This window comes from Callorhinus ursinus, unplaced genomic scaffold, assembly GCF_003265705.2.
Source record: "Callorhinus ursinus isolate GAN/ISIS: 27379988/994484 unplaced genomic scaffold, GSC_fseal_2.0 scaffold5, whole genome shotgun sequence".
Lineage (NCBI taxonomy): Eukaryota > Metazoa > Chordata > Mammalia > Carnivora > Otariidae > Callorhinus > Callorhinus ursinus.
Genome location: NW_027397067.1, coordinates 41,803,063 through 41,830,434, shown reverse-complemented (window position 1 = coordinate 41,830,434; position 27,372 = coordinate 41,803,063). Strand labels below are relative to the sequence as shown.

Sequence of the window (27,372 nt, the reverse complement as noted above, 5' to 3'; positions counted from 1 at the left end):
CATATATATATATATATATATATATATATATATATATATATAGGGGGATGAGGAAGGAAGAAAAAGTAACTTTTGCGAGGAAAGAAATGGGACTCCTGAATGAGAAGTTGCTATGTATAGGAAGAGAAACGTGTGTATGGTTTCTTCTTCCAGATAAAGAACATTTTCTTCTCCCTCTCCAAAATTCCATCATCTTATTGTAACTCTCAGGAGATGAAAGAAAGAATATTTCTTAAAGTACCCAAGAACTTCTTAGTAACTAAAAGGGGTTTGGGAGCCTCTATCACAGTGTTAGAACAGACCTACAAAGAATTACAAAAAAGTCATTTTCAGGGCGCCTGGGTGGCTCAGTCGTTAAACGTCTGCCTTCGGCTCAGGTCATGATCCCAGGGTCCTGGGATCAAGCCCCGCATCGGGCTCCCTGCTCCGCGGGAAGCCTGCTTCTCCCTCTCCCACTCCCCCTGCTTGTGTTCCCTCTCTCGCTGTGTCTCTACCAAGTAAATAAAATCTTAAAAAAAAGAAAAGTCATTTTTCAAATAGATACTTGTAAAAGATGTAAAATGCTGGAAACCTAACAGGAAATCAAATTTTTTTGGGGGGGGCCCTCGATTCTCTAATCCTATGCCTTGATAAGTCATCAGGATCACTTAGGGATCTTTCTGTTGGACTGAAGGCTGGTATACCTTTTTAGGAAAATAATGACTGCAAAGAGAAACAAACTTGGCTATAGAATCCTAACAGATTATAGCCTTTTAGTCAAATTATTCAAGGTTATCTGTATCAGGATGGTTTCTAAATACATAAATAATAAATATAAGCTATAATACATCTTACTTGGGGATGGAGGATGGCCAAATAGAAATGTGCTCAGCTGTAATATCATTCACAATGTCCTCCTTAAAAGGAAAAAAAAATTTTTTTAAAGTGTGATTTTAAAAGGAAATTTCTTTCAAAGATTTTTTTTAAATGAAATTATGAAATACTGACCCGAACATTGTGAAGTTTCACAAAGAGTGACAAAATAATGGTCAAAACCAATGGTTCCTATAAGAAAGAAAATACAGAATCCTTAAATATTATACATGTTTAATATTCCTGTCAACCTCAGGGATACCAAGTATTTTCTCTCAAAAAATTCTTTGACTTTGGAAATGCACCATCTTCTTTAGAGCATATACTACAGGTCTAGTTTATTTTTAATCTCATGAAAGAAATCAAGCATACAATTTACACAAAAATTACCCTATTTAGGGGCGTTTGGGTGGCTCAGTCAGTTTAGTGTCCAACTCTTGGTTTTGACTCGGGTCATGATCTCACAGTCGTGGGATCGAGCCCTGTATTGGGCTCCATGCTCAGCATGGAGTCTGCCTGAGATTTTCTCTCTCTCCCTCTACCCCTCCCCCGCGCACATGCGCATGCAGGTGCATGCTCGTGTGCCCACTCTCTCAAATAAAAAAAAGTAAAAGAAAAATTACCATATTTAGGTAACTGGCTTACAGCACTCAAGTCCTCAGATGACTTTTGGAATTGAGCAAATAAATCTCCTTCCAATTAGTACTTCCAACTATCTCTAAAACATTTAACTTTTTATTCCTTACAATAATATTTAAAGGATGGAATCTAGGTTATGTCCAGTAAATACATGTAATGTTAATCCTAGCAAAAATTAAAGCTAGGCTTCACACATCCAGCCCTATTAGGAAGACTTCTTTAAAATTTAAAAAATATCTGTTCTATTCACTAAAACATGTTAAGGTAAATGCAAAATGAACGCGTCCATTCAGACCAACCCATCTTCAGGAATGATCACTGATGCACATTATAGACAGCACTTAAATAATCAGCATTTAAACACACTATTTTTCAGAAAATCAGCAGTAATAATTAGATCAACTTTTAATAAAACTTACCCGTAATTTTTTGATAAAAGAAAGTAGTTCGCTCCTACAAAAAACACAAATGTTGTATATACATTTACTATATGAATTAAAAAATAAATTATAGATGGTTTATTCCTAACTCTCCAGTTCTGCATGTATAAAGAATATAATGTTCTACTATCATACTAAGCTAATAAATTAACTTCTCTGGGGGCGCCTGGGTGGCTCAGTCGTTAAGAGTCTGCCTTCAGCTCAGGTCATAATCCCAGGGTCCTGGGATCGAGCCCCACATTGGGCTCCTTGCTTAGCTGGGAGCCTACTTCTCCCTCTCCCACTCCTCCTGCTTGTGTCCCCACTCTAGCAGTCTCTCTCCCTCTGTCAAATAAATAAAATCTTAAAACAAAACAAAAAAAACTCCTGTTTTAATCACATGTGACTTCTTCAGTACAATGCAATCATAGGCATCGCTGATTCTGAATTCCGGAAGATATTAAATGATTAACAATCTCTTAAAATAACATACAAACATAAGATATTTCCAAAGGTGGCCATGTCAGTCCACAGATCAGCACCAGAGAACTCTAACACTGTCCATCTTTATGATACACAAAGATAAAGTTCGATGTTCTTGAAACAGTACAAACAGTACAGATAATAACTCAAGAAATAAACTGATAGAAACATACCGATACATTATGCCTAATGTAGATTCCCTCTGCTTTATTAAACTGACTCTGCCATCATTTCCTCGTTTGTGTTGACTGGACACACTACAGATCTGAACAACAACTTCCCAAAGGTCTTTAGCAGTCCGTCTACTTTCTTTAGGGCCAGGAAGTTCTTTGCATGTAGCCGCTAAAAGCTGTCCAAGCTATAACATGAAATACAGAAAAAACACAAAAAATAATTTACAACAACAGAACTACAGATATAAGTTCTACTATTAAGGCACACTTGAAGAAAGAAGGATAACTACCCAAATACACCAAAGTTATTTTTTGCTGTGCCTTCCATCCAACCACTGAGGAATTTAGAGCTCACTGTACTGACAGATCGGAAATCTGAACGGGCAAGAGGATGCTCTGGTCCTTCCACATTATAAAGCTCATTTTTTCTACACAATTAAGGTCTAACGAGGACAAAAATAAGTACAGTCTAATAAGAACAAAACTGAGACAAAGCAAAGAGGTATGTGATTTATTAAGAGTGAGAGGGGGGACACCAAGCTGGTAAATAGTATGATCCAACTTAAAAGGGGTGGGGGGCAGGGTGCGTGTGTGTGTGTGTGTAATGGAATGTATATACAATGTTAACTGTGGTAAAGCCCAGAGATGCAATTAAAATAGTGCTTTAACTTCACACACACACTTTAAAAATCATTAAAAAAGATTTTTTTTTAATGAAAAAATGAGGGGAGAAATCTGGAAATTGAAGTTGGCAGAATAAGGGAGTAAGATTTAGAACAACCTTTGTCTAAGACAAATGGCAGCCACTGACTGGGGCTATTATAGATATGAGGAGGCAGAAGGAAGGACAGATTACCGAAAGTGAATGATCTGAATAAAGAAGTCTTGAGGACCAAAAATGCAAGAAGAACCCATAAAAAGTGGAAGGGCTGAGAGCAAAAGGCAGAGAAAAGACAGGACCAAAATGTAGAGGAAAAAACAGGCTCAAGTCAAATTCAGCACTTCTTTCTCACTGTAATTTCAAAACAAGAGAGGGCCCCTCTATCCTCTGTTCTTATTAAATCTTATATATCATCGCTCTTTTAGAGAGTGAAATAGCAAGGATAATTTCAAGTCCATCAGGAAACCCCAGATCCCTTACTGGACCTAGAAGATATTCATAATGGGGTCCCCGCTGCTTATGGGAGTTTCTTTAATAAGATGGCCATATTGGGGGCTCCTGGGTGGCTCGGTTGGTTGAGCGACTGCCTTCGGCTCAGGTCATGATCCTGGAGTCCCAGGATCAAGTCCCGCATTGGGCTCCCTGCTCAGCAAGGAGTCTGCTTCCCCTCTCCCACTCCCCCTGCTTGTGTTCCCTCTCTCGCTGTGTCTCTGTCAAATAAATAAAATCTTAAAAAAAAAAAAAAAATCCTTCCAGACTTCCCTACACGTGTATACATATTCCACACCAAATTCCAAGTTTGGAAACGGCTCCAAATTATAGTATCTTCAAAACAAAGTCCTTTACTCTAGACTTCCTTCTCAGATCCCTTTTACCTTAACATAAACGAGGGAGCCAGGGGCCAACTAGGGAAGGGGACACACAAACCCTAACCAGATGAGATGATGAGACGCCACAGTGACTCTTCAGTAAGGTCACCACCTATCCTTCCTCCTTTTGGGCCCGATCAGGGGGACTGCACGAAGCAATGACATCACCCAGCCCAAGGTCAGGGAACCTGCAGCACAATACCCTGTGCCCTTCCACACTACAGGCCCTCAAGCACGCACCCCATCCTGCCACTCACAACTCCACAGAACTCACTGTGGAGAGAAGCAAAGAGAAGCTACTGTACTGTCCTGAGCAACAAGCTAGGATCCTAAGTGGAAATCTCTTGGAACAAAATGGTTCTTTCATCTGAGAGTTGAGTAAAGACCAAGACTATGGGGCATAATCAGACAAGTACTCTAGATATGAGGAACTCACATCACAAAGTTCACACACACACACACACATCCCCCCAAAAAAACAAAACAGATATAATCCAATGTCTAATAGTCCAAAGAGAAAGAGGATTCAAATTATGACAATAAATTTTAGAACAATTGTAGAGAAGACAAAAAAGAGGAAAAACTTTACAAAAGAAATCAGTAAATCTTCAAAGGACTGAAATGAAATGAGCTCAGTTTTTAAAAGGACATATATTATGAGGAAAAAAACAAATAACCAAAGACAAATGTAAAAAAGTGAGAAAAGTCTTGCAAGAGTTCCCAGATAACCACTGATTTAAGAGACTATGTACTAAAGATGAGAGCAGATAAACAAAAAGCATACGAACAATAAGGAGGAAATCTGAAAAACCAAACGCACAAGAAAAATGTTAAATCACTAAATGTTATTTTAACAATAAGACCAGAAAGGGAGAAAAGTCCACTGCTTATTTAGGGTATACATAATATTTGCACAAAACAGACACAGTCTTAGGGAAAACTCCAGTCTCTATTTCTGTTTTCTCCACCCAGAAACATTTCCAGTTGCACAGGACAGATATAATTAAGAAACATCTCAGCACCAATTCATTGAAGGCATTCTTTCATTGGGGTCTAATTCCATATACACAAACAAGAATCAGGCCCAAATCTAGAGGAGGAAAGAGGCTCTAAAGAAGGTAAGGTACTCAGATGGAAATGAACTAGAAGTGTACCCCTCCCAGCTCTACCAGTTCATACACAGGTAGGCCCATGTATTCCAAACTTTAAAACTAGAGTTTATTTTGATCAAAGCAAGAAAAGCTGACTAAACCTCTCATTAGCTTAGGGTTATACCAAAATGTTGTCTGTTAACTAATTTCTGCTTGCGTTCTCATGAACGCAAAACTATACTTTTAATCACAAACCAACAAACATTTGTCCAATCTTCCATTGTAATATAGAAATTGGACAAGTTCCCTAAGTAGTACAGATGTAAAGAAACAGGGACGCCTGGGTGGCTCAATCGGTTAAGCATCTGCCTTCAGATCAGGTCATGATCCCAGGGGTCTGGGATCAAGCCCCGCATCCGGCTCCTTGCTCAGCGGAGAATCTGCTTCTCCCTCTGCCTCTCCCCCTGTTAGTGCTCTCTCTCAAATAAACCTTAAAAAAAGAAAAGAAAAGATCTAAAGAAACAGGTACAATAATCCCAACCTAATAATCCCTTTATTTAAACACAAGTTACCTTTACATATGGATTATTCTGAAGCAGAAACGCAGGAACTTGCAGTGTAAGGTATTCATTCTCCCTCCAGTTTAACATAAAAGCAACGCACTCCTCAGCAATCACTTGACGAAGAGGAATATCTAAAAAGCCAAAGAAGAAAACAGTTGGAATTACCATCATAACATTAAAATGAGAACAAAGCAAACATGTACTAAGATTTCAGGTGAACAAATTAAAAACAGTTACACAGATGAAAAAACAGAAAAATTCCAACATTTTACACTTTTCTCTAGAAAGTTAAGGTTTCCCAGCAGACTTCATGGTCCCCAGTACTAATCTACAAAATCATGTACTATGAATACACAGCCAACACCCTACTGAGGGCGCCCACAGTACCTGTCCTCTAGAAACCTGTAATTCAAACAAGCAAAGAATAAACACACAAAACAAGTACAATGGTACCATATAAACTTTTAGCACATTTAGAGCAAATAGCTAAAACATGTAATAAAATAACAAATCTGAGTAAATGTACCATTTTAAATATTTCTGCTAAGATGTAATAAATACTCCTCAGAAACAAGTCCTTAACTTTCAAAAAATATTTACTGTGCCAAAAACAATTTTAAATAAAAAGTGATGAGAAAAAATCACCCAGAATTGTTTTGGACCAAAAAAAAGGGGTTTTGCATATAACTTCCTTTGAAATATTAAATATACTTTAATATTAAATGTTACAAATTTTATAGCTCAAAGTATATAATATTCAGGTTTTAATATACTTCAGCAAAAAGAAAAATCCCAAGAATGCTGAATAACAATGTTAACTTAAAACAGGGAGAGCTATTAAACTTTTTGAGTACTTATAGTCTTTCTAAAAGACTGCCTGTGGCTATTAGTTTATATCTCACCTTACCCAAAAAAGGATTTGACAGGACAGAGAGTTATAGGAACACAGCAAAATATACATTCTTTGCATCATCGTCAAGAAAGAACAAAGAAGGGAAATTGGTATCCTCAATGCATGCATGTCACTGAGTTCTTTACATTTTGCCAAAGGCAGATCACAACAGCATTTGGCTCCAACGCTTCCTTTATTCACCCAGCACTCCCCAACAATAACAGAGCAATGGTTTTTTTTTTTTATGATTTTATTCATTTATTTGACAGAGACAGACACAGCCAGAGAGGGAACACAAGCAGGGGGAATGGGAGAGGGAGAAGCAGGCTTCCCGCGGAGCAGGGAGCCCGATGTGGGGCTCGATCCCAGGACCCTGGGATCATGACCTGAGCCGAAGGCAGATGCTTAACGACTGAGCCACGCAGGTGCCCCAACGGAGCAATGGTTCTTACACATAAATTAGAATCTAGGGAGAATTCTGATACAGCCTGAAAAGCAGTGATTTGGAGATGAAACTTCCCTTTAAGCATCTGCAATGCAATTAAGCATTATTTCTAAATGTAGAGTCCTATGCTGTAACAGGCACCCAGAGTAGGCCTAGAATTCAATTTTGCTGAAATCCTAGGAACATAACAAAGACACGTGTGTCAAGAGAAAGTAAGCTGGTGATACAAAGGTATTAAAAGTTGGGGAATTTCGGGGCATCGGCTTGGTGGGTTGAGCATCCAACTTTTGATTTCAGCTCCAGTCACGGTCTCAGGGTCGTGGGATCAAGCCCCATGTTGGGCTCTTGCTCAATGGGGAGTCCGTTTGAGATTCTCTCCCTCTCCCTCTGCAACACCCCCCTCACTTGTGCACGTGTGTGCATGCACGCGTTCTAAAATAAATCTTTAAAAAAAATTTAATAAAAGATGGGGAATTTCTCCCAAAAGACATCACTGGTATTAGAATAATTAATCTGTAGCCCTTATTTATAAATGGAAGGTTGGATCTTTGTCAATTAAGATCACTTCCTATTCCTGATAGTAGAGCCAGGCCAATCCACCTACCCTCTTCTACACAGGGCATGCATCTAATTTGATCAAAATTGACCCAATACCACCAGGAAACAATTTTTCCTTAAAAAAAAGGGGGGGAGGAGGGGCACTTGGGTGGTAGTCAGGTGTTTTGACTCCTGATTTCGGCTCAGCTGGTGGGATTGAGCCTGTGCTGGGCTCTGCATTGGGCGTGGAGCCTGCTTTTCTCTTTCTCCTCCTCCTCCCCCTACCCACTCTCCCATGCTCTCTCAAATGAATAAACCTTAAAAAAAAAAAAAAAGGAAGGAGTATGTGGCAGATGACCCCTTTTCACACCCCTCCCCCCTATCATGACCCATGGAGAGACCACTGTACCCACCCTGACTCTCCTGTCAGAGGATCAGAGCCAGGTGTCTGAATTCAGGGACTGTAGTCTGTAACAGAGGCTCGAAGACAAGGCACTGCACCGTGCTTATTCCTAACAATAAACGACATCCTTGCCTTTCCATTTTAAACACTACTTGTAACACAAACTATGGGACAAGCAACTGAACATCTAACAAAGTAAGAATTTACATAAATTAGGTGCAGTGCTAGGAGTCTTGGACCAAAAACAGAAAAAAAAAAAAAAGTGATGTGAATTCCAAACTACTTAAAGGTCAAAAAGGTAGAACAGACCTGTGCTTATTTAAAGGCATTTCCATCTACTTCAAAGAGTAAGAGCAGAGGCTTTAACTAGGATTGATGGATTCAAATCACTGTTCTCTTACTGTGTGACTTTGGCCAAATTCCTTAACCTCTCTGTACCTGTTTCCTGATTTACGAACAGGGATAATTAACGCAGCAGCTACTTCACAGAGCTGCCATGAGGACCAAATGAGTTCTGTACCTAAAGCTCTTCCAACAACATCTGACTTGCAGCTAACACTCAACAAATGTTAGAATTTTAAAAATTCCTTACTTTTCATTTTAGAGAAATCATGTATGAAAAACCAAACTTCCACCTTTAAAAAGAAAACACACACAGGAGCATGTGTCAGTTGACAGTGCCAGTATATTACTAGATCAATTTTTAAGACATTACAGGGCACTGATGCATTAAAGCTCAAAGGTATTCTATCAACAGAGTGCTAAAAAGTTGTACTGTCTGCTAGAAATCAGAATGTAATAACAATTAAATTAATCCAAAGACTCCAGAAGGCCAGAAGCCATTTCTGTTTTAGCGCATTACTAGCACGTTCCTTCATACTTCAATTTTACAGCTTTAAGTATGTACAGTAGGACTTACTGTTCTAAAATTACTAGAACATGTAAAATTAAGAAACTTCTTTAACTAAGCAACATTTACATACAACAGAGATCATTTATATAATTTTTATACATATTTCATAATCATATAATTTATATAATTTCCATATTATTTTTTAAAGATTTTATTTATTTGACAGAGAGAGACACGGCGAGAGCAGGAACACAAGAGGGGGAGTGGGAGAGGGAGAAGCAGGCTTCCTGGCAAGCAGGGAGCCCAATGCGGAGCTCGATCCCAGGACCCTGGGCAGACACTTTAATGACTGAGCCACCCAGGCGCCCCTTCATAACATATTTATACTTACAAATGGACACAGAAAGGTCTGTTCCTAAGGTGACAAGTGAGTTCCTGACCCACTGGCAATCATTTTGATGATTTCTATGATGGTAATGAGGAATTAAACATTCAACCTATACTTACAAGGACATTTAAATTCTTTGCTAACAGAGTATCTTAAAATTGCAATACAGTTTTGTAGTGTGAACAGTGTTCCCTCAAAATTCATTTCCACTCAAGACCTGAGTTTCCTCACGTAGAAACAGGGTCTTCACAGATATACTTAGTTAAGATGACATCATACAGAATTAGGACACACCCTACAACCAATGACTGGTGCCTTTATAAGAGGGGACACACACACACACACGGAAAGCCATGTAACAAAGGAGGGAGAGACGGGACTTACACACGCACACACACGGAAAGCCATGTAACAAAGGAGGGAGAGACGGGAGTTACACACGCACACACACGGAAAGCCATGTAACAAAGGAGGGAGAGACGGGAGTTACACACACACACACACGGAAAGCCATGTAACAAAGAAGGGAGAGACAGGAGTTGTGAAGCTACAGGCTAAAGAATGCCAAAGATTGCTGGCAGCCGTCTGAAGCTAGAAAAAGTGAAGGAAAGATTCTTCCCCAGAGCCTTCAGGGGGAGCATGGCCCCGCAGACACCTTGATTTCAGGTATCTAGTCTCCAAAAATATGAGAGAATACATTTCTGCTGTTTTAAATCATCTAGCTTGTGGTACTTTGTTATGGTGATCCTAGGAAATGAATAGTTTCCTACATTATCTTCAATGTTCTCAAGAGAACTCCACATCTAAATTGCTTCAGGAGAGCAATAACTTTTTTAAGGTGGCAAAAAAACAAGAAAATGTTTCACATTCCTCCCTACGACTACTTGAGTACTGCACTTCTGAAACGTGGCTCTGTGAACATCTTACCAGGAAGCCTCATCTCCAGATACCCCCGCACCCTACTAATAAGATCAGAAGGAGGCCTCTCTCCTGACTGCCCCGTTCCAGCTTCATGGGTATGAATATCCAAAAGCAGCATCTCATTCAGCATGACCTGACGAAGTTTCGGTGAGAACTCTGTTACCAACTCCAAACAAGCAGCAAATAGCTGTTTGGCATGGGAAAAGTCCTACAGAAAGAAATAACAGATCACTGGGTCACTTTTCCTCTGAAATCAAAACACGTGCATCCTTAGGAGTACAGAGCAAAGAGAAGAATTAATTTAAATGGTTAACAGTGGTTGTCTTGGAGAGTGCGGCTAGATTACCTTTTTCTTTATCATCTGTGTCACTGATTTATTCTGATACTTAATTCTTTCGTAATTTAAAAAAATCCAATAAACAGTATAAAAACATGCTATGTTACTAAACAAGTTTTACATAAACTGTAAAACCAAAAAAAGCTTTTACATAGCTTATATACATACACATATATTTTATATATATAAGCTATACATATTATATACATACACATAAATTATACATGTCACATACCTATATGTATAGAGAGGATGCATACAGATTCTATGACAAGTACCCTATTATACCTAGGCTATTCAGAATTGGCTCTTACACTCTTCAACAAGGTTTCGTATTCTAAAATCTTTGCACACAACCTTACTAGTTCACATAATTGGCTAATAAATCAAATTCACTATAATCCAACCCTTTTCTTACATCTGCTTCTAATTTTTTCAAAGAGTAGTCTTCATTCATTCATTCTCTCTCTCCTCCCACGTGCCTCCTTGACTCCCACAATCTGGCTCCTACCCCCATCACAATGAAGAAATAGTTCCTATTACACAAAGATCTTCTAATTGTGCAACTTACTCAACACTTTTTAGTTATCTTACAGGACTTAAGGGCAGCATCTTGGTGCTGCCCACTCCCTTGTTCTTGACAGTCTCTCTCTTCCCTTGGCTATTATGACTCCACCTCTGTTTGGTCCCCGTACCCATGATGCCACTGTTTCTTGGACCCAATGTTGCATCCCCTAGATTCTGTATATTCACCCTGGGTGATCTGAGGCCTCCCAAATCTGTATCTCTAGCCCAGACCATTCCCCAAGCTTCAGGCTGTTTCCAACTGCAGGCCCAAATTAACCATTGTAAAAATGAATACTCAATCCTTCAAAAATGTTTGTCTGCATATTCACTTGCTGGCAACCAAAGCAGAAAGCTGAGCATTGCTCTCCATTCTCTGCTCCCTCCTGCCTTCCACAGCACATCAGTAAGCAGTCAATTCTAGATTTTACCTCCTAAATGTTTCCCTTTGTTCTCTTCTATCCTAACACGTGTGCCACTTACTAGCTGCATGACCTTAGACAATTTAATACCTTTGACTCTGATTTCTCACCTATAAAACTGACTGTACTGTGTGTGTGAAAAGAGTAAGTGAAAGAATAAATATATACGAAAACTGCAGAAGTCTCCATTCCCAATAAATGTTAGTTATTTTAGGGGTGGAAAAAGAAAAGCTGCCAATGACATGCCCCCATTATAAACTTTTTTTATCTAGAGCTGTATGGTCCAATATGGTAGCTACCAGCTATAGGTGGCTACTGAGCATGGGAAATGTGACCAGTCCAAATTGGGAGGTGGTTTAAGTGTAAAATACTAGATTTTGAGTGAAAACCTAGCACACGCATTAAAAAAAAAAATCTCAGTAATTTTTATATTGTTTATTTGTTGAAACAATAGTTTAGATATATTGGGTTAAAATGTATTAAAATAACTTTTGTACTTCTTTTGGTATTTCTAAAAATGTGCTGCTTTTTAGAAAATCATAAATAACATATGTGGTTTGCATGTTATTTCCACTGGAAGTGTTGAGCATGCATCACAATTACCTGGTGAGCTTATTAAAACAGACTGCTGGGGCTGTCTGTTTCTGATTCCCCAGCTTCTGATTCAGTAGGTCTAGGCTGGGACCCAACATTTTGCATTTCTAACAAGTTCCCAGATGTGGCCAATGCTGCTGGAGTCACAATCACGCTTTAAGGACCTCTGGTTTACAGCACTATCTATAAAAGGTTTTTTGCTCACTTTTAAAAACAGTTTTACATAAAAATTTATAGCAGAAAGTGAATATTTAAGCTTGGAGATTTTTTTTTGGAAGTTTAAGGAGATGCTAAAGTATAGTGTAAATATGAACTTTTTGAATAATTACACTATTTTTGTTTTAAAACTACATGCATTTAGAGATAAATCTAACAAAATACATGCAAGATTTGTATGCTGAATATTACAGAACTTGATGAGATAAAGACATAAATAAATGGAGACCTAAGTAAATGAAGACATACACTAAGTTCATGGATTAAAAGACATAATATTGCCATCAATTTCAACTGTCCCCAAAATTGATTTATAGATTCATTGCAATCTGAATCAAAATCCCAGCAAGCTTTTCTTCCCCCCTTTTTTAAGTGAACACTGAAAAGCTGATTCTAAAATTTATATTAAAAAGCAAAGGGGAGGGGTGCCTGGCTGGCTCTGCCTTCAGCTCAGGTCATGATCCCAGGGTCCTAGGCCTGAGGCCCACGTCGGGCTCCCTGCTTGGCAGGAAGCCTGCTTCTCCCTCTCCCACTCCCCCCTGCTTGTGATCCTGCTCTCACTACCTCTCTGTCAAATAAATAAAAGCTTTTAAAAATAATAAATAAATAAATACCAAGGCAAAGGGGAGGGGCGCCTGGCTAGCTCAGTCGGTAGAGCATGTGACTCTTGATCTCAGGGTCGTGTGAGCCCCACACTGGGTGTAGAGAGTACTTAAAAATCTTAAAATAAGTAAATAAAAAGCAAAGGAGAGGAAGGGAGCACCTGGCTGGCCCAGTCAGTACAGCATGCAACTCTTGATCTTAGAGTAGAAAATTCAAGCCCCACGTTGGGCGTACAGTTTAATCTTTTTAAAAAATAGTAAAATTTAAAAAGCAAAGGACCTAGGATAGCCAAAATCATTTTAGGTACAATAAAACTGGAGGACTTGACAGCACTTAGTTTCAAAAGTTACTATAAAGCTCAAGTGGGACTCCTCCCCCACCTTTTCAAAGTAAGCTGGAAAAGGACAATTGTGAAAAGAAAGGGATGTGAATAGAGAAACAAGACACGTGAACTCTAACAGTATTTTCAGGCAGATGGATTTTAGGAAAGAGAAGAAGAAAAGCTGGGAACTGCTTCCCTTAAAACTATAAGGTCTACATGGTGGACTTCTAGCTAGAAGACTGCTGGTCTGGAAAACCCAACCACCTTAACAAAGCTCACACAACCTCTGTACAGGCTGCATCCGACTTCCCCCTCCTGCCTCATCACAGCCTCCCCTCACATACCAAGTGGCACTCTAACATCAGCTCACTGCTTCCAGGCCCCACGTATACCATCCTGTTTCTTATCTCTGAGCTCTTCCACATGATGCCATCCTTTACACCTCGTTGACTTATTCAAGTCTCGAGGTTTAGCTCAGGATTTCTGCCTGAACTAAATTTGGAAATGCCATCTTCAACCTGCCTCTAGAATTTTCTGTACTAATACTTGCACAATTATATCATCTAATATCATTTAACATTTCACTTATGTCTTGACTTCCCAAATAGATTACAAACTCCTTATGGAAAACAAACTACAAAAGTAATTTTAAGGGATTTGGAACACAATTTTACTAACTGAATCCTAAAGACACCATAATTTTTCATGGTCTCTATATTTTTTTTAAAAGGAATGGAGCAGTATCCATATATCCAAGACCACTTTGGTACAGTTATGAGGGTAAAGGAAAAAGAACAACAACACCTTTTAAAATATACTTTTAGAGGAGGGGGGGAACTTTTTTAGGCCTATACTAGATCAAGAAAATATGGGAAATTCTGACTCCTGGGTTTTATGATAAAATTAATAAATCATTTTTGTTTCTTTTGTTGTTTTTTTAGGTCAGACCCTGAATATAAAGCATATTCTTAACCAGTAGTTAATGTACACTTTTACTCACCTTAACAGTACTGCAGTGTAAACCTTTGGCCATAAGAATGTAAACCAAATCTCTTGTTAAATTGTCTTTAATTCCCAGGATAACCCCACTATACACAGAAGGTACTTCCCACTAGAAGAGATAAAAAATATATAAACACACATTCACATACACAGAAAGCCAAATCTAGGGAAGAATCTTTCAATAATCTTCAATCACATTTAAAGAAGTCCTGGAAAGGTCACTTTTATAGAGAAAGGAAAATAACAGCCATAATGAAATGCTAATAAAAATGAACATATTCACTATAAACCAGTAATAAATTAAATGGATTGGAACTTTTTTTTTTTAAGATTTTATTTATTTATTTGAGAGAGAGAGAATGAGAGACAGAGAGCATGAGAGGGAAGAGGGTCAGAGGGAGAAGCAGACTCCCCGCTGAGCAGGGAGCCCGATGTGGGACTCGATCCCGGGACTCCAGGATCATGACCTGAGCCGAAGGCAGTCGCTTAACCAACTGAGCCACCCAGGTGCCCTGGATTGGAACTTTCTAAAGGATAACCTATAGAAAAAAAGGGAAAAAAGCCCGAGGAGTATATGTATTAATTTATGTGATCCTCACCAAAATACGATGAAGTAGGTACTATCATCCTCATTTTACAGATAAGAAAAGCGAACACACAAATGTCAAATAACTTGCCCAAGACTTAGGACATAGCTAGTAAGTACAGAGGCTGGGATTCAAACTCAGGCAGTCAGAACTCCCTCTCTTTACTGTGCTATACTTCTTCATCTATAAAAATGAGCACTAATAATAACATCAATATTAATGAAGCCCAACACTAATGTTCAGAGAAATTTTTCATTCCACTGCACTTACATTTCAAATCCCATAAAGTTCTGGCTGCCTTTTTACTACATTTTCAGCACAGAAGTATGCAGTGAATTAGGCGTACTGCCATACAACTGTAATTTCTCCCGTATCTATGTGCTATCTCCCTTGTATCTTCAGCTACAGTCCATTGAAATGTTCTAAAATTTATTTTCATGCGCACTTTGCATGCAGGAAAGCTCTTGAATAGATAACCTTAGAAACAGGTAAATCCATTAGCTGGGTATTTTTAAATGAACATATAAAGCCAAAAATGTCCTAGAAAGTTTTAACGAATCAGTTCCAATATTCAGGCTTTAGACTTCAGGAGGGTATTAATAAAAACAAAAATACTCTATAAGCACATAGCAAATACCAGCTACAGATTGCATAAAGAATATTCCTTATACATATACTTACAACTTTAAAGTATACGGAGATGCTATGACAATATATAGGACATAAACTTATTTTTAGAGGTTACGGAGCCTCTCCCCGACTTGTGCGCGCACGCACTCTCTCAAACAAAATTTTTAATTTTGTTTTGTAAATAAATTACATCAGAAAATAAGTGTAATTTTCTTATCTGTTCTTGACGAAGGGTTTCTAACCTTGTTAGACACGGTCCAGAACTGGCGCTCTGAAGTCATACCATGTAATTCAATTAAAATCTGTCGAATCCTCCAGGGATCCACTGACAGTATCAGCTGATGCTCCAACTGACCAATGTTGACACTTGCTGAAGCTAAGAAAGAACAGATTTCCATTTCAATAATGACTTAATTCAAAGAAATCCTTAATCCTACAAATATGAGAATGATAATTTGTTGAGAGAAATTGTGTATGTAAGTATCATATGTGAGAAACAGCTCTCATCTTCAGAACTCATTCAACATAATGTAAATTACATATTAATTTTATCCGCCTACAGAAAACCTAACAGTTTGTATTAAGTCTGCATTTAATAAATAAATACAATGAAAATATAAACAAAGATAAAAATCGTAACTGGTTCACGGAAAGAACTAGGTGGAATATATGGAAAAAGTTAACTTATGTAGACAGTCTCCTACTTGCAAACATAATGTGTTAATAAAGGCACGTGTAAATATATTTTTGTTTTAATAAATACTAAAAATGTGGGGTTTTTTTTTTTAAGGCAGAGGAAGAAAAGGTGGAGGCACTGCCTTCCCAGAAAACCAAGATCATTAAAATCTCCAATTACAACTGGACTTTCAGATAGTCTTCATTAATCCATTCCCAACAATTTAGGTCTTAATGTCATTTTTCCTAGTGAGGTTCAAAGCAGCTACAATTTTGTTTTGTTAAACCAAATGAATTATCTCACCTGTATTAAGCTCTAAAGCTTATGTTTCTTATTAATGAAGAACACTACATCTTCTACTTGTATTCATAAAATAAAAGCAAAAACAGAAAAAAATCATCAAATAAATAAGGCAAAAATAGCCATGTTGCCAAAGAGGAATGCTTAGCCAGCAGACAGTGTCACACAGCACTGTAGGCTGAAATGCACGAGAGCCTGTACTTTTTGTGAGTCTCAGGACCCTTTACCACTCCCCTCCCAGCTCTCATTTTTACCTCCAAGACAGCATCACCTTGGTCTATTTCCCCAGCTAGAATCTCGTATGTAACTAGGCCTCAATCTCCATTAAACACAGACTCAGCAGAGTTCGGCATTTAACGCTTAGACAGAAATACAACTACAAAAGACTGGTAAATTTCTAATTAATTACTGACATAAGTATAAATTAAAACAAGTGAGAGGGCAACCTCAAATACACTGAGGGGCAATGTAATAGAAGGGCAATATAATAGAAGGGCAAAATGTGCCAACATTTTCGCTAGCAGACTAGAGAGCTAACCTGGGATATCATAAAATGAAGTTACAGGTTTAATGCACAGATTTACTCTAGGGGATCTCTTCCTCATCTGATCAACAAGTAGCTTTCGTTCTTCATCTTTCAACAATGTAATGAAAAGCTCATGTGAAGAAATCATGAAAACATACTGCAGATCTTCCAACCCCAGACACACATTCCTAGATCAGTAAAAATATTGTAAAACAAAAAAAGTTTATAATTTAGTTTGGGAAAAACAATCATATTAACCAATCTTTATTAATAAACCATTTAACAAACTACCACTTCATAAACTGTATAATATTTGAAATAGATTTAAAAAATTTTTGGTCCTTATTTAAAATTGTGAAGTCAATGTCAAAATATACAAAAAGAGTAATATCAATCCTGAATTTTGTGTCACTACACAAATCTGAACGTAACTGGCTCGCAAATGACTGCCTGGTTATAAGACATGCAGGATAAATACAAAAAGTAATGAAAGTTAAGGGGGAAAAAAAGGCACTTACTTTAGAAAAGCAGCCATGTTTCCCTTCAAAGAATCTGAAGTTTTTTCTAAATTTATTGATCTTGAACATACCTAGGAATTTGAGTAATTTTTATTTGAATATTGGCACTTTAAAAAACATATCCTACGGTTTGAAAGTTTACATTTAAAAACAACCAAATTCTCCTTCAGGCACATATCAATCACAGATTTATCTGAGTAATTTAAAAGATGAGACTGTGAATAAGAATCATTATGGGGAGAGGGATTGGAATGTATCAACAACTGCAGGTATTTACATGAAATAAAGAATAACCTACCTAGCACGGTATAGAGTTTTCCCAGAATGTATAAAGTACGTTAACCAATTCTATGAGGTGATAAACTCTACAGTAGCTCCAGTCAGAAAAGTGAAAGAAGATTCATCTGAGATAGCTGAATTGATCAGTAACAGCTAAAGTATATAGAACCAATGATTAAGAAGGTAACCAAGGTTTTAAAAATAAACTGAAATTAAAAAACAAAAACTAGTTGTGGAAATGTCAGTTATCTGCAAATAACAGTCTCATAATATTCTGAGTTTATTCATCAGATTAAGACTTCTCCCATATATTACTTAACAAGAAACCAAAATAAAGCAATCAGTATAAAAGTCCCTAACCTCTGGAAATTGTCAAATATTCCCTAATATGTTAACAAAAAATATAGAATGTTCATAGCAGCATTACTCATAATAGCCATGAACTGAATTTAACCCTAAACTCCATCAACTGATAGACATACAAAATGAACAATGAATAATGTATCCATTCAATGAAGTATTATTCAGCCACAAAAAATAACGGAGCACTGATACATGCTACAATATGGATGAAGTTTGAAAACATTTACTAAAGTCAATTTAAAAGGAAAAAAAAAAAAAAGGACCACAAAGGGGTGCCTGATTGGCTCAGTTAGCTGGGTGTATGACTCTTGCTTTTGACTCAGGTCATGATCTCGGGGTCCTGGGATAGGGCCTTGCGTTGGGCTTCCCACTTGGCGTGGAGTCTGCTTGGGATTTTGTGTCTCCCTCTGCCCCTCCCCCACTCACACTCATATTCTAAAATGAAATCTTAAAAAAAGGGGGGGGAACCAAATATTATTTTCTTTTGTATGAACTGCCCAGAATAGGCAAATCCAGAGACAAAATTAGATTAGTAGTTACCTGGGGTTAAAGGGACTGAGGGAAAATGAGGGATGACTACTAATGGATAAGAAGTTTTGCTGTGGGGTAGAAGAGGGAGGATGAAAAGTTCTAACACTGACTGAGGTAGCAGTTGTACAAATCTATGAACATACTTTAAAAAACCAAAACACTGGATTGTACACTTTAAATGGGTGAACAGTACAATATGCGATATACCTCAATAAAGCTGTTATTAAAAGGGAGGGGAAAAAAGGAGCACCTGGGTGGCATAGTCAGTTAAGCATCCAACACCTGATTTAGGTTCAGGTCATGATCTTAGGATTGTAGACTGAGCCCTACATCAGGCTCCACGCTGGGTGTGGAGCCTGCTTATGATTCTCTGCCACCTCTCTCCCTCCCTCTCTAAAAAAAATAATAATAATAATAATAATTTTTCAAGTACCATGCTCAGAAACAGCATTGTAAAAGTTCTATGCTCAGATGAATAGATTATCAGCATATAGCACATCTGAACATCTTGATGTGCAAAATGCTTACATCGTAATAATTTTGCTCCACACTATATTAACGATCTTGTAATAAGTAATACCTGAATATGCTTTCATGATAGCTTATTCATACATAGTGATGCACTGTACATGTGTCATGAAACTTAGGGAACAGGTGTTAACTTCTGATAAGCAATGTAACAAATGTGTTAATTAAGCTCAATTCTTAAAACTTGAAATAGGGGGCATCTCTATAAATGCTGTAAACATTTCTTTAAATATTTTATTTGTTTATTTGACAGAGAGCCCAAGTGGAGGGGTGGGGGTAGAAGCAGACTCCCCAGATGAGCAGAGAGCCCAACACGGGGCTCAAACCCAGGACTCCTGAGATCATGACCTGAGCTAAAGGCAAATGTTTAACCAACTGAGCCACCCAGGCACCCCAATGCTATAGACATTTTAAAAACTTAATAAACTTAAAAATGTAGGTGAAGGGGGGGTCACCTGGGTGGCTCAGTTGGTTAAGCATCTGACTCTTGATCTCAGCGTTATGAGTTCAAGCCCTGCATTGGGCTCAATATGGGGCATGGAGCCTACTTAAAAAAAAATTTAGTCTTTTCCTCCCCCGCTGCTTGAAGCCTCGCCACCATCATGAACAACACAGTAACTATCCGGACCAGGAAGTTCATGACTAACCGACTACTTCAGCGGAAACAGATGGTCATTGATGTTCTTCACCCTGAAAAAGCAACGGTACCTAAGACAGAAATTCGGGAAAAACTAGCCAAAATGTACAAGACCACACCAGGTGTCATATTTGTGTTTGGATTCAGAACCCATTTTGGTGGTGGCAAGACAACCGGCTTTGGCATGATTTATGATTCCTTGGATTATGCAAAGAAAAATGAACCCAAACACAGACTTGCAAGACATGGCCTTTATGAGAAGAAAAAGACATCAAGAAAACAGCGAAAGGAACGCAAGAACAGAATGAAGAAAGTCAGGGGGACTGCAAAAGCCAACGTTGGTGCTGGCAAAAAGAAGTGAGCTGGAGATTGGACAACAGAAGGAGTAAAGATGCTGCAGTGGCTTTATCTGTGGTGGTTGTGCAGATTTTTCATGAGAGGATCAATAAACTAAGAATGTTAATATGAAAAAAAATTTAGATTAAGTGGATAAATTCTTAGAAAATAACCTCTTGAGGGTCGCCTGGGTGGCTCAGTCGTTAAGCGTCTGTCTTTGGCTCAGGTCATAATCCCAGGGTCCTGAGATCGAGCCCCACATCAGGCTCCCCACTCTGCGGAAAGCCTGCTTCTCCCTCTCCCACTCCCCCTGCGTGTGTTCCCTCTCTCACTGTCCCTCTCTCTTTGTCCAATAAATAAAATCTTTAAAAAAAAAAAAAACCTCTTAAAAATAATCAGGAAAAATAGACTACCTCTATACCCACTGATGAAACTGAAGCAATGCCAGAAATCTTCCCTTACACAAAAAAACCTCCAGGCCCAAATATTTCATTGGTAAATTCTACCAAACACTTAAAGAAGCAATGAGTTCATTTTTATGGGAACTTTTCCAGGCAAGGAAAAAAGATACCCCAATTTATTTATGAAGTAAGCATGACCTTGGTACCAAAATCAAAGGTAGGACATGAAAAAAAAAATAGATGTATCAATCTCATACACGAATGTAAAAGACCTTAAAATATTACAAACTAAATCCTGCAGTATGTATTTTAAAAAGATAACATATACCTAAAACTAATGTTATATATCAATTATATCTCAATTTAAAAAAAAAGCCATGACCTAGCCGAATTTACTACAAACAAGCCAAGGTAGTTATTAAGATTTTTGCAGCCACCGCAGAAGACAGGATGGAGATTCCTCAAAAACTTAAAACCAGAACTACCATGTAATCCAGTAACTGCACTACTGGGTATTTACCCAAAGAATACAAAAACACTAATTCGAAAGGATATACGCACCCCCATGTTTACTTCAGCATTGTTTACGATAGCCAAACTATGGAAGCAGCCCAAATGTCCACTGATAGATAAATGGATAAAGATGTGGTATATATACAATAGGATACTGCTCAGCCATAAAAAAGAATGAAATCTTGCCATTTGCAACAACACGGATAGAATGAGTATATTGCTAAGCGAAGTCAGTCAGAGAAAGACAAATACCATATGATTTCACTCACATGTGGAACTTAAACAAATGAACAAAAGAAAAAAGAGAGAAAAACCAAAACAGACTCTTACCTACAGAGAATATCTAGAGGACTACCAGAGGGGAGGGGTGTGGGGGATGGATGAAAAAGGTGAAGGGGATTAAGAGTACTTTTATCTTGATGAGCACTGAATAATACATGGAATTGTTGAATCACTATACAGTAGTATACCTGAAACGAATATAACACTGTATGTTAACTGGAATTAAAGTTTTTTTCAAAATTTAAAAATATGGCGCCTGGGTGGCTCAGCTGGTTAAGTGTCTGCCTTTGGCTCAGGTCATGATCCCAGGGTCAAGGGATGGAGCCCCATGTCTCAGGCGCTCTGCTCAGCAGGGAGCCTGCTTCTCCCTCTCCCTCTGCTGCTCCCCCTGCTTGTGCTCTCTCACTCTCTGTCAAATAAATAAAAATAAAATCTTAAATAAAATAAAATGTCTATACTACCCAAAGCAATCTACACATTTAATGTAATTCCTATCAAAATACCAACAGCATTGGGCGCCTGGGTGGCTCAGATGGTTAAGCGTCTGCCTTCGGCTCAGGTCGTGATCCCAGGGTCCTGGGATCGAGTCCCGCATCGGGCTCCCTGCTCCTTGGGAGCCTGCTTCTCCCTCTGCCTCTCTCTCTCTCTCTCTCTGTCTCTCATGAATAAATAAATAAAAAAAAACTTAAAAAAAAAAATACCAACAGCATTTTTCACGCAACTAGATCAATCCTAAAATCTGTATGGAACCACAAAAAACCCTGAAAAGACAAAGCAGTCTCAAAAAAGAAAAGCTAGAGGCACCACAATTCCAGATTTCAACTTCTATTACAAAGCTATAATAATCAAAACAGTATGATACTGGCACAAAAACACACACATATTAATGGAACAGAACAGAAAGCCTAGAAATTAACCCACAATTATATGGTCAATTAATCTTTGACAAAGCAGAAAAGAATACCCAATGGGGAAAAAGACAATCTCTTCAACAAATGGGTGTTGGGAAAACTGGACAGCAACATGCAAAAGAATGAAATTGGACCACTACTGCATACCATATACAAAAATTAACTAAAAATGGCCAAAAACTTGAATATAAGACCTGAAACCATAAAACTAGAGGAAAACATAGGTAATAAGCTCCTTGACCTCAGTCTTAATGATTTTTTTTTTTTGGAGCTGACTCCAAAGGCAAGGGCAACAAAAGCAAAACAAAAAACAGACAGATGTAACTACATCCGCTTCTGCATAGCAAAGAAAGCCATCAACAAAATAAAAAGGTCAAAAATAGTTGCAAATCATATATCCATTAAGGGGTTAACATCTTACAGCAATGAAAAAAAATCAACTATAAATGCATACAGCTTGGAAAAAATCCAATAAACATGTTTCGTGAAGGAAAATAAAAAATACATTTTGTATCAACTTCATTTCTATAAAGTTCAAAACAGGCAAATTAAAGAATATTCTTTAAAGATTATCACAAAAGGCAGGACAGTGGTTTCCTCAAGGGGAGATGGAGAGGGTTTGGTAAAGGGCATAAAAAGGACTTCTAGAGTGTTGGCGATGTTGTATTTTTGGATCTAAGTGGTATTAATTGTGCTTTATGTATTTTTCTCAATGTCTGTTACATCAAGACAGTTAAAGAGGTAGAAAGATGTAACACGAACACAGATTCTGGAGCTCACAGAAGAGGTTAGAGTTAGGACTTGGCAATGTTTAGTCAACAGGTGACTGAAGCTTTAAATAATTAAAAAATGATATGGGAAGATTAGTGAGCCAAAAACAAAACTACTGTAAACAGAAACACTAAAGGGAGAGAAAAAGAGACGTCGATGAAAGACCAAGGAAAACCCAGTAATGGAGAACTAGCAAAGAGCTCTAGCAGAAGAAAAGGTCGGAGAGAGGTCAGGCGTATCCAACACTACAAGTCAGATGGAGAGAGAAAAGAGGGCACTGGATTTGGCAACTAAGAAGTCATTGGTAAGTTTACAGCAAAATAACAAATCAAAAAGGGAAAAAAGTCTTACCTCAAGAAGAAAGTCTATTTTCTCTTTATTAGGTCTAAGAAATAGCTGGTTAAATTGAACACTAATCGCTCTACCTTCCAATATATCACGGACTGTGTTACAGGCACAGACTTTAAAACAGATTTCATCTAGATCTTCATTTCTGTAGAATACAGAAGTAGACCCACTAATATTTCTTCTTAATAAAAGAAAGGTATATATTACAAAACCAAATTCACAAGAATGAGTTATTTATCCTTGCGAGCTAAGATTTTAAGTTATTCAAGCACATGTCAAGGGTGGGGATAGAGCAGAACAGAAAAGTTTTAAATCTGTCATGGATGATTTAATTACAGCTTAGGTAATAGAACCAAATTCTGCTAATTTTTCCTAAGTGCTTTTAAAATGGCTTAGATGAACATTAAAGTGGCTCCTCTGGGCTGTGTTAATTTCCCATTTACTAATAAAGGTGAAACTACTGTCACAGACTTAGAGGTAATTTGGAGGTACATTTTTGATAAACCCAAATTGCACTTGCTCTTTTATCCAAAAATAAGAATGTAATTCTTCAATTTACTTACTTACCCCTGTTGCGCTTTCTGGAAGAGTTCCCTTAGTACTGACTGCCGGAACTGGACAGGTAAACTGAAGGTTAAGTTATCTTCAATGAAAATCTTTACTACATCCTAGAACACAGGCATAAAATTGCATCCAGTTCAAAAATCATGGCAAAGTTTCTTTACTTTAAAAGTCTTTCCAAAAAGAAAAAAGTCTTTCTCTAATGAAAATATATATTGAAGAAAATCATGAAAATATCTTACTAGGAAAATCTTTTCTAAAACTTTAAAATTAGATTGAGGATAAAAATAGCCACCCACCCTCCAACCCCGCCTTTTCAAACTGAAGATCATGGACCAAAATGAGAGGTGAAGGAAGAAATCAATCTATAAGAAGCAATTCAGGTATACTTTTAGAAGTTGTAAAAACATGGGGTGCCTGGGTGGCTCAGGTCATGATCTCGGGATCCTGGGATCGAGCCCTGCTCGGTGGGGATTCTGTTTCCCCCTCTGTGCTCACTTTCTCAAATAAATAAACTTTTAAAAATCTTAAAAAAAAAAAGTTGTAAAAATGCTTCTCATCCACTTTAAACAGGTTCATACAACAAACTTCTAAAAATACTAAAGCAGTTAAAATAAATGGAAAAAGTATGCAAAGAAACAATTATAATAAATTTAAATGTTTTCAAATATAGAAGCTAGTGAATTACAGAAAATACCTGTATCATTCCATACAGACTTTGTCTCGGCTCTTTATCAAGCAATGTAAGAGGAGGAAAAAGGAGTGATAATGTAAGGAGAAAGGGAAGAGGAATGCCGAAACATTTAAAACTTATCTGCTGCCACCACAAAAGTACTGACAAAAGTGGTTTCACAACCACGGAGCAACACTGTTTCACCTCCATAGCAAAACATGAACAGTGTATGCCTATACAGAGAAAGACAGCCTCTTCCCCCATGCGAGAAGACACATTTGTTACAGCTGTTCAAATAACTACATTCATTCATTCTTTCATTCATTCATTGGGGGCAGAGGGAGAGAGAATTTTAAGTAGGCTCATGCCCAGTGCGGGGTTGGAACGCAGCTTGGATCTCACAAGCCCAAGATCATGACCTGAGCCAAAATCAAGCATTGGATGCTTACCTGACTGAGTCACCAGGCGCCATCAAGTAACTACTTGATCAGCACAAAAACTATACAGTTTATATAGAGAACCCTATTTGTAAAAACAGGCTGAATAGGATTTCTACTATACTCCTGTGTATATATAACTGAAATGATAAATTTCAGTGTTGCAATAAAATTGCGATTTTCCTCTTCCTAGCTACTCATTACAATACCTTCTGATTTACAAATATTGGCTCTTCCGGGGCGCCTGGGTGGCTCAGATGGTTAAGCGTCTGCCTTCGGCTCAGGTCATGATCGCAGGGTCCTGGGATTAAGCCCCGCATCAGGCTCCTTGCTTTGTGGGGAACCCCCTTCTCCCTCTCCTCCCCACTTAAACTCTGTCTCTCCTTCTCTTGCTCTTAAACAAATAAAATCTTAAAAAAAAATTCTATTTAAAATTAATTAAATGCTTGGCTAAAGGGCGCCTGGGTGGCTCAGTTGGTTAAGTGTCTGCCTTTGGCTCAGGTCATGATCCCAGGGTCCTAGGATTGAGCCCCGAGTCGGGCTCCCAGTTCAGTGGGGAACCTGCTTCTCCCTCTCTCCTCTATTCATGCTCATTCTAATAAATAAAATCTTTAAAAAAAATAAGAAAGAAAAATAGAAAGTTCGGCTAAAAGTCCATTTGTAGAGACAAAACTAAAGATATGCTGTAGCTTTGTTATTTCATGACTCTTAGTTTGAGTTAACATGAAGGCTCTACTCATTTTCTAGAATGAAGGCTTTCCAATAAAGATTTTAAAAGTACAAATGCTAATTCCCAGTGATTTTCATTATAAAACTAAAAATATATACCCAAAGGAGGCAATAAAAATCTTGAGACTAATTTAAGCCCTTTGCAAGGGTAAAATTGAGATAACGACCAGACTCATTGGTAAAGCAAGCTCTGTAACAGACCATCCATATACCAACAATACTTAGCTCACTTTCTTCTTCAGTCTTAATATTTGTAGTGGCTAACAAGGCTGCGTGCGCTAGGGCACCTGGGTGGCTCAGTCATTAAGCATCTGCCTTTGGCTCAGGTCATGATCCCAGGGTCCTGGGACTGAGTCCCTCATCGGGCTCCCTGCTCAGTGGGAAGCCTGCTTCTCCCTCTCCCACTCCCTCTGCTTGTGTTCCTGCTCTCGCTATCTCTCTGTCAAATAAATAAATACAATCTAAAAAAAAAAAAAAAAAGGCTGCGCTACAAGGCCATACTTTTAAGTCAGACACAAGACTTAAGGCTCCACAAAACTAACAATTCTCTACCTTTAATTTTAAAAATTGAAAGTTCTGCTTACAGAGTTTCTTAAAGAATTTACTTAACACGGGCAAATTCTATACTTTCAAAAAAGGATATTATCAAAATGAGTCAATATCTGTATAGTGCACTTAGTTTATAAACTATAACTTCTCACTTGATTCTCATAGAGAGCCTATGAAATCAGTTAATTATTACCACCATTTTAGAGGCCAATCTGTTTTACTTGCCCCAAATCATACAACTGGTAAATGGTGATGCCAGAATTTGAACTCCCTTCTGTCTGGTTTCCAAAGCTTTTCAACTACCCTATTACATCCCCATCATACATCTTACCTGATAGTTGCCAGATCTCAAACAAATATGGACTTGACTATATGGAGTCAATTGTTGAGATGTACTATCAGAAGGGACAAGAACATCACATGCTTGACAATAGCCCGCTAACCGCTTCTCATCTATGGTACAATGAAGAGATAATGAACCTATCTGTAAAGTAAGAAGTATACATCATTATCCATCAATGTGACAGAAACAACAGTCTAGTATCCACGCAATGCATTTTAACAGTACAAGAAAACATAATGGAAAATTCAGGGCTAGAGGAACCAAAAAAAACCCCGAAAAGGTTAAAAGTTTAGAGCACGGGTTAGCCAACTATTGTTCACAGGCCAAAGCCGGCCTATGGCAATTTCTGTAGACCTCTTGAGTTAAGAACCACATTTAAGGTTGTAAAGGAAAAAAACAAAACAAAACAACACAACCAATGAGTATATGCAACATAAACTGAATATAGCCCACAACGCCTAAAATATCTACTATTTGGCCTGTTACAAAAGTTTGCTGACTCCTGGTTTATAGTTTTCAGGCCAACATACAAAAGGTAGACATCATCATTACTCTAAGTAGGTATGACAATTAAGACATTAACAAAGAGCAAATACTGTTAAATAAAAGTATTTAAAAATACGTAAGAGAAAAACAAATCTGATGAGACGCCTGAACAAAGTAAAATGGGAATTCCCAATAGGTCTAGAATAGA

At 37.9% G+C, this 27,372-nt stretch overlaps 1 protein-coding gene across 1 annotated transcript in view; it reads right to left on the bottom strand.

Annotated features, from left to right (window-relative positions):
* Positions 1-27,372, bottom strand: part of INTS8 (integrator complex subunit 8) — a 51,467-nt gene that overhangs the window by 11,106 nt on the left and 12,989 nt on the right. Inside the window, exons 8-20 of the mRNA XM_025870849.2 lie at positions 26,667-26,819; positions 23,954-24,054; positions 23,390-23,531; positions 17,487-17,557; positions 16,981-17,156; positions 15,709-15,842; positions 14,248-14,358; positions 10,196-10,397; positions 5,760-5,881; positions 2,567-2,751; positions 1,911-1,944; positions 988-1,044; positions 835-896 (exon numbers count right to left, since the gene is read on the bottom strand). Of these exons, the coding sequence (XP_025726634.1) occupies positions 835-896; positions 988-1,044; positions 1,911-1,944; positions 2,567-2,751; positions 5,760-5,881; positions 10,196-10,397; positions 14,248-14,358; positions 15,709-15,842; positions 16,981-17,156; positions 17,487-17,557; positions 23,390-23,531; positions 23,954-24,054; positions 26,667-26,819 (1,550 nt within the window). The remainder of the gene's footprint in view (positions 1-834; positions 897-987; positions 1,045-1,910; positions 1,945-2,566; positions 2,752-5,759; positions 5,882-10,195; positions 10,398-14,247; positions 14,359-15,708; positions 15,843-16,980; positions 17,157-17,486; positions 17,558-23,389; positions 23,532-23,953; positions 24,055-26,666; positions 26,820-27,372) is intronic.